This window comes from Chiloscyllium plagiosum, chromosome 18 (genome assembly GCF_004010195.1).
Source record: "Chiloscyllium plagiosum isolate BGI_BamShark_2017 chromosome 18, ASM401019v2, whole genome shotgun sequence".
NCBI lineage: Eukaryota > Metazoa > Chordata > Chondrichthyes > Orectolobiformes > Hemiscylliidae > Chiloscyllium > Chiloscyllium plagiosum.
The window spans coordinates 10,968,582-10,976,913 of NC_057727.1; the positions used below are offsets into that span (position 1 = coordinate 10,968,582).

General features: G+C 38.7%; 1 protein-coding gene across 5 annotated transcripts in view; it reads left to right on the plus strand.

Annotated features, from left to right (window-relative positions):
• Positions 1-8,332, plus strand: part of usp4 (ubiquitin specific peptidase 4 (proto-oncogene)) — a 100,717-nt gene that overhangs the window by 69,564 nt on the left and 22,821 nt on the right. For all 5 annotated transcript variants that reach the window (XR_006314257.1, XM_043707670.1, XM_043707671.1 and 2 more), the window contains 3 exons: positions 507-590; positions 2,897-2,991; positions 3,547-3,747. Coding sequence is in view for 4 of the 5 variants with exons in the window: in XM_043707670.1 (XP_043563605.1) it covers positions 507-590; positions 2,897-2,991; positions 3,547-3,747 (380 nt within the window). In the remaining variant the exon portion in view is untranslated. The remainder of the gene's footprint in view (positions 1-506; positions 591-2,896; positions 2,992-3,546; positions 3,748-8,332) is intronic.

Below are 8,332 nucleotides of genomic sequence, written 5' to 3' on the forward strand. Positions count from 1 at the left end.
CCAGTATAAATGCCGGAGGAAACACCACAGAAGCGCTTCACAGGAGTCTCCCAAGCACTGAGGATGTCACCTAGACAGGGGACGAAACGTTTGCAACAAAAACTTCCAGCTCGGCGAACAGAACCACAGCAACGAGCACCCGAGCTACAAATCTTCTCTCAAACTTTGAATCCAAGAATACCAAATTTCAAAGAAAACAACAATTTTATACTGCATGAGAAAATGGTTGTGATTGCTAATTGCAACACCCTCGATAATCATAGTTGTCTTACCTGGTTCGAATTTTAACAAAAGCTTGAGGAATAACTGTTCCCTTGTCTCCATGCAACATTGTTACTAGAATCCACTTGCCAACCAAACAGTACCCTTTCTTCCTGCAACATAAATTATTGTGCCCTTTAAAATTTGCTGTTCTTGTGATTCTGTCTTGAAGAGCAGAAACAATTTAAAAAGTGTCATTTTTAAAAATTCTTGCAGTTATTAATGTTGGCTTGTTAATTCCACAGTACAGAATAATTGTTCCAAAGATGGGTGCAATTTGTGACCTGTGTACAGCCCTCTCTCAAATCTCAGGCGTTGCTGCAGAAAAGGTAAGCTGCTCAGGTTATGTCTGAAGTATTGCATTCAACATTAGAATTTCTTACTCAGCAGCTATTTGCCTACACTGCGTGCATGCTCATGCATTCTGTCAATGAATTCACAAAATGTCTAGTAATCTGACCTGGGGCTTGATTCAAAATATGAGAATTTGAGAATATTTCCTGTTCATAATAGTGGTATTTCTACAGTAATGATATTGCAATGTTGTGTCCTTTTGCTCTGAATACCTGAGCATCAAATAATTGAACTTTGTAAAGACGTTCACTATAGTTAAATTGCATGTTAACTCCGTGTCTGGGTGCCTGCAGAATTAATGATGACCTAGATGAGAAATTGCAGAAATAAACAAAACAATGAAGTAAAAATACTGCAGATGTTGGAAATATTTGACAGTTATTGCACCATGAATGGAGCAAAGCAGTTACATGAAGAAAAATCCTTGATCTGAAGTTTTGCACAGGGAGCATTCTGATAGCACCATCATCCATTGCTCGTTGGACTTGTTGAACTAATGTCTTAATAAATTTCATGGTCTGAAACAGATCATGTTTATACAACTAAAGCATAGTTAACTTTTTCTACCAGTATTCTTAATTCCAAAAATAACATTTGTGGCCGTGATAAAAGAGTTCACATAAACTCAGTGCAAATAATTGCTTTTGAATTCTGGCAGAGTGAGGTTGACAAAAGAAAATACAATATCATGAATCTTTACAAATTATAATAGAAAAGGGATTGCAAACTTCTAAAGAAAAAGATTGAAAGCTGTATACAATAAACAAAGCTTTTCAATTGTTATTTTGTCTTAAACTCTGGTTATGTCTGTTACTTCAGAAAAACTATTTCAACAGTAATAAAAAAGCAGAATCCATAGATGTAAAAATGTCTAATTCAACGTAAATGTATTCATGTGCATCTTGCATCAAGTTGACCAAAACTAACAATAAAACAGCTTGTTTCACATTCTCAGTTTAATTTTAAAAATGTACAGTTTTTTTAGATCTGGAAGTATAGCTTATTATTCAATTTAAACAGTTGCAATATTTCAGATCTTTATGAATCTTAAACATCTGCTATGATATATTCAGGAAGCAAGTCCATGGCACATTTCCTATCATGAGGAAATAGGCTGCATATCTTTATGCAAGTGGGGAAAAATGTTGCACTCAACAAATGTTCTCATAGTAATCCAATTTTTGGGTGAAATGTTCAATTTAAGTTGGAACATAAGCAACAAGAGCAGAAGTAGGGTAAAGAAACAAGAATGAGGTATTCAGTCTGAGCTGGGTCCACCATTCAACAAGATCATCGCCTCCACTCCACTTTGTTGCTTGCCTCCCATAACATTTGACCTCTAAGAGATCTATCTAACTCAATCTTGAATATAATCAGGGATCTAGAATTCCCAAGATTAATGATTCTCTTCTAAATGATCTAGTGACTAAACAGATCATATGAAGGAAACCGGTGCAATTGATACATTGTTCTGTATTAACTAATTTTACCCAGTTTTAGAAATGGTCAATCTTCCTGCAAGCTGTCTCGATAGACAAAATGTCTTCCTTGGAAAAGGGATTGGCTGCTCCAGTGCGAGAAAAAACAGAATCCTTAGATTTCTCCAAGATTGGACAGAAGGGTCTGTTTTTGTGCTGTATGACTCTATCAGCAATACAAAAGTAATTGATTTTGCCAAGAATTTTTACGATGGTGGATATTGCGAGGGCTACAAGCAATTATTCTGGTTAAAGAAAAATTGCTTGTGGAATCTTTGGGATGAATACTGAATCAAGTGCATAGCGATGGCCTCTGACTGATCTAGTGACATGCATGAAGAATTGCTAATCAGGGAAGTTGGGGGATTGCAATACACCAACAATAGTTAGGGGCTCTCATGACACACTGGTATATCCCTACCTCTAGGCCAAAAGATCTAGATTCATGTATCCCTGACGTGGAGTGTATCATAGCGTGTCTAAGTAGGTTTGACATTTTAAAAAATATAAATTGCCTTAACTGCCTTTATGGCAGATTTAAAGTTGTTTATAGTGTTAGAATGTTCTCAGGTGGCTGTTAAAGAGAATGAAATCTAAATTTGTTGTTCACTCGTACACACTAATTTCTATCCAAATATCTTCACAACTTAATCATTGATATTCTTCAAGACTAAAAACCTCATCACTTGACTATAATAGGTAATAGGTAAGCTCAGTATCAAAATAACATGAACATTGGAATTATATTACTGTAATTCTATTTTTTTCTCATGATGTGTAACTCTTGAATATTTCTTGCACAGATGGTGGTTGCTGATGTTTATAATCACCGGTTCCACAAAACATATCGACAAGATGAAGCTTTAAACCACATTATGGACAGGGATGATATTTTTGTGTAAGTTTGAGGCACCTGTTTCCATTCTCAATTTTCCATTTTAATGGTGACAGAAGTAGCTGTAGTTCTTGTTACTTCCACATTCCCTTATAAATTGGTCTGGAGCTTTGCAGGTCTTATTTTTGCGTTGTGGAAAATGGTTTTGAACTTACAGTCTAAAGAAATGTTTATTGGCCTTAATTAGAAAGGACTTGTGACTTTAGTGGTTAATGCTCCGTTCAGCGTGTCTTACAAAACTGGAAACACTCCTTTCAAGCAAAGATCAATGCTGTGTATGTCAGCGAGGATCAAAATAATCACAAAATTTCTGCTTCTGATTGCTATCTAATGCCTTTAATTGAAATGTGTCCTTTGAGGACAGGCTTTTTTTTTTAATTAGTTGAATTTGGCGCCTCAACAACATGTTGACATCCGAAGTTAGGGGAATTATCCCATCGTCTTTCCAGTCAGTTCTACCACGTAGTGATGTTCTGTACTTGTTCACACCTGTTTTGTTTTTATTTCGAACTGAAGATTATTTTCTTGGAGCTGCTGATTATTCTTTGTATTTTACAGTTATGAGGTTCCAGGTGTGAGAGAGGAAGACTCTGAAAATTCAAAATGCATCAGCCTCCCAATTTATTTCCGTGAGAGAAGGATGCGATCCTCAAGTGCACCTGTTGGCACCGTTCTCTTTGGTCAACCTCTCTTAGTCTCTGTTCCCAGAGATAATGTTACAGTGGACAACCTGTATGAACTAGTCCTTGCGCGAATTTCGTAAGTTTACTAATGTAACTTAATTGAAGGAGAGAAATAGTTCAAGTGGCTTGCTTGTTTCACTTTGCATTTCCAAACTGGCTTCCAGATCACCTTTTGTGGTCTGCACTGTCCTGTTTATAACGTTAAGCTTCAGATTTGGTATGTGGACCATGCTATTTTGATCCATCTATTCTGTGCTTTTCAATTTTATGGCTTGCACAGGTCAACCCACAGGAGTTTTTAGAGCCAATCAAGTTGAGGTGGCAAGTTTGTTTCTCTGAAATGAACTGCTTATTATTTTTTAACAGTTAAATTTGTCATTTTTCCAAATTCACTTTCACAAATTGCTATGAACATATGATCTCGGTGCTGCATGCTCCACTACACTACTGTGACCAAATATCTAACTAAAATAAGGACTTGATTGGAGGGTATTGCCTTTTGCCAATGGTCTATGCCTTAAAGTCATTATTAAAGTCAGTTGACAAATTCAGTTGCTGAAAACAAAAGTCATCTCTACATGTACAGTTGTCATACTTTCAAATTTTTTATTTTTAACAAAAAAGTTGAGATGATTAACACTAGTGTTTTTAATCACCCTCTCTTGTAACTTGGGCACATCCTACTCTTCAGAAATTCAAGTAGACATTGTGTGTGTTACTTTGCCATTGGGCTTCCAAATCTTGTATGAAAATATACTCTCTGTACAGCTAGCTGATCAAATACTTCAAGAATCAAAATTATTTATTCTCTTGAGGATCACAGAGATACTTCTTTCAGATACTTTCTTTCAGAAAGCATACCGGACAGCTCTGAATAATAGAGAACTGAGTATACTTCGACTATTTCAAAAGAAAAGAAAATGTTCAAATTAACAAGTCGAGAATTCACTACACATGCAGTCAGTCACTTTGACCTGCAGCTACTGATATGCAGGGTCCCATAACCCATAGATGCTTTGTTTCCATTAATGGTGACAGTCAATGTAATTAGAAAAAATCTATTCTGCTTCTATCTTGAGATCTTTAATAATGATTTGAGCTGGTGAAGCATGTAGACTGCATTGTGATTTGTTTTCTCGTCCAAAGAGTGGCACTTGCTATGTCAGACTAGATTGAACATGATCAGAATGAAATATGGGCGGCACAAGTTCAGGGACAATCATAATTGGAAATATGTGCTTTGCACTTGAGCTTAAGGGAATCAAACCATGACAGATTTGGGTTCAGCTTGTGATGGTCTGTAGCATGACTACCCTCTCTCAATCTACTTAGTATTCACAGACAAAAGTTAAGAACATGAGTAGTCTGTGCAATCCATCAAGAAAACCAGTTCCTCTAGTCAATCATGGCTGATCTTTGCTTCAACTTCATGTTCCTGACTGTGCCTAAATCCTTAACTCACTGGGAAACAAAAATGTCTATTTCAGCTATAAACACATTCAACAACAAAGAATCCACAATCCTTTGAGACAGAATTTTAAAGATACACAACCCTCCCAGTGAGGTAATTTCACTTTTGTCTTGGTCCTGAAATGATTGGCCCAATATGTTTAAGAATTCACTGAGATTCCCCAGCCTAGGGAAACAAGCCTTCACTATCCATTCTGTCAAACACATGGAGTCTTGTCTATCTAGTTAGGCCATCTCCTTCTAAATTCTGGGGAATATTATGTACGTTGATGCTGCCTGACCGGCTGTGCTTTTTCAGCAGCACACTCTTTGACTTGATCTCCAGCAGCTGCAGTCCTCATTTTCTCGTTCTCATTCAATGGACCAGTCTAAACTTTTGCTATAATGCTTCCAATGCAAGTTATAAAGAACTTGCTCTCAAAAATGAGAGATTTCTAACCATTTAGTGGATTTCTGAGCAGCTTCCTTCTTGAGATGTCTGTAGCAAAGTTCCTTCTATTTAGAGTCATAGAGATGTACAGCATAGAAGTAGACCCTTCCATCCAACTCGTCCATGCAACCAGATATCCTAAATTAATCTCGTCCCATTTGGCCGAGATCCCTCCAAATCCTTCCTATTATATACCCATCCAGATGCCTTTTAAATGTTGTATTTGTCCCAGCCTCCATCACTTTCTCTGGCAGCTCATTCCATACGTGCACCACCCTCTGTGTGAAAGAGTTGCCCCTTTGGTCCCTTGTAAATCTTTCCCCCCTCACCCTAAACCTGTGCCCTCTAGTTCTGGACTCCCCCACCCCAGGGAAAAGACTTTGTCTATTTATCCTATCCGTGCCCTCGTGATTTTATAAACCTCCTTATAAGATCACCCCTCAGCCTTCAATGCTCCAGGGAAAACAGCCCCAGCCTATTGAGCCCCTCCCTATAGCTCAAACACTCCAACCCTGGCAACATCGTGTAAATCTTTTCTGAACCCTTTCAAACAGAACCTTAATTAGCTGGGGAAGTGCACCAAGAAATGGCAAAAGGAGTTTAATATTGATAAGTGTGTGAGGTCTTGAAATTTGGAAAGTCAAATCAAGTTAGGAGGCCCTTATTAGGAGTGTAGTGGAACAGAGCGATCTTGGAATTCAGGTCCCCAGTTCTCTGAAAGTGGAGTCAGGTAAATAGGGCAGTGAAGAAGGCTTTTAGCACACTGGCCTTCAGTCAGGGCATTGAGTACAGAAGTTATGTTGCTGTTGTTCAGGACGTTTGTGAGGCTGCACTTTGGAGTATTGTATTCCTGATGAAGGGCTTTTGCCCAAAACTTAGATTTTCCTGCTCCTCTGATGCTGCCTGACCTGTGCTTTTCCAGCACCACTCGATCTAAACTCTTGGAGTATTGTGTTTAGTTTTGGTCACCTTGTTATAGGAAGGATCTTATTAAACTGGAAAGAATGCAGAAGAAATTTACAAAGATGTTGTCTGGACTCGATGGTCTGAGTTCGACAGAGAGGTTGGACAAGCTAGGACATTTTTCTTGGGAGAAAGTGAGGTCTGCAGATGCTGGAGATCAGAGCTGAAAATGTGTTGCTGGAAAAGCGCAGCAGGTCAGGCAGCATCCAGGGAACAGGAGAATCGACGTTTCGGGCATAAGCCCTTCTTCAGGAATGAGGAAAGTTTGTCCAGCAGGCTAAGATAAAAGGTAGGGAGGAGAGACTTGGGGGAGGGGCGTCGGAAATGTGATAGGTGGAAAGAGGTCAAGGTGAGGGTGATAGGTCAGACTGGGGTGGGGGAGGAGAGGTCGGGAAGAAGATTGCAGGTTAGGAAGGCGGTGCTGAAATTGTAAAAACCGTACCCTTGTTTGTTGTCCCAAATTGCAATACCTCGCATTTATCCAGATTGAACTCCATTTGCTATTTTTTCAGCCCATTTAGAAGATAAGACCTAGGAGCAGAAGTCATCCATCGGCCCTTCGGTCCTGCTCTGCCATTCAATAAATTCATGGTTGATCTTTTCATGGACTCGGCTCCACTTACTGCGCTCTCACTGTATCCCTTAAATTTTTTATTGTTCAAAAGATTCTACCTTAGCTTTAAAAATGTTTACTGAAGTAGCATCAATTACTTCACTGGGCAGGGAATTCTATGGATTAACAACCCTCTGGGTGAAGAAGTTCCTTTCCAATCAGTCGTAAATCTGCTCCCTCTAATCTTGAGGCTATGTCCTCTTGTCCCAGTTTCACCTGCCACTGAAAACATCCTTCCTACTTCTATCCCCTTCATAATTTTATTTGTTTCCATAAGATCCCCCCTCATTCTTCTAAATTCCAACCTATTCCGACCAATAGTCAACCAATCCTCTATCCATGCTAAGACTTTACCCGTAACGCCATGCATCCTTATCTTATGCAGCAGCTTCTTGTGCAGCACATTGTCAAAGACCTTTTGGAAATCTAGGTACACAACATCCACTGGGTCCCCATTGTCTACCTTGCTCATAATGTCTTCATAGAATTCCAAAAGATTTGTTAAGCACAACCTGCCCTTCATGAACCCATGTAGTGTCTGCCCAATGGCACAATTTCTATCGAGATTCCTTGCTATATCTTACTTGATAATAGACTCAAACATCTTTGCCACTACAGAGGTTAAGCTAACCAGTCTATAACTTCCCATCTTTGGTGTATCTCCCTTTTTAAACTGTGGCATCACATTTGCTATTTTCTAATCTGCTGGAACTGCCCCAGCGAATTTTGGAAAATTACCACCAGTGCACCTGCTATTTCTCCTGCCATCTCTTTAGTACCCTTGGATGCATTCTATCAGGGCCAGGAGACTTATCTATCCTTACCTCCATTAATTTGCCCAACATGACTTCTTCTGTGATAATGATTGTTTCCAGGTACTCACCTGTCTTTGTCTCTTTGTCAACTACTGGCATGTTATTTATTTCCTCCAGTGTGAAGACCAATAACAAAATATCTATTCAATACCTCAGCCATTTCATCATATCCCATAACAAAATGCCCCTTCTCATCCTCTAAAGTACCGACATTTACTTTAGCCACTCTTTTTCGTTTTATGTGCTGATAGAAAATTTTGTTATCTGTCTTTATATTCTGTGCCAGTTTTTTCTCATGTTCTATCTTACTTTTCCTTATAGCTCTTTTTGTGCCTTTCTGTTGACCTTTAAAGTTTTCCCAATCTTCTAG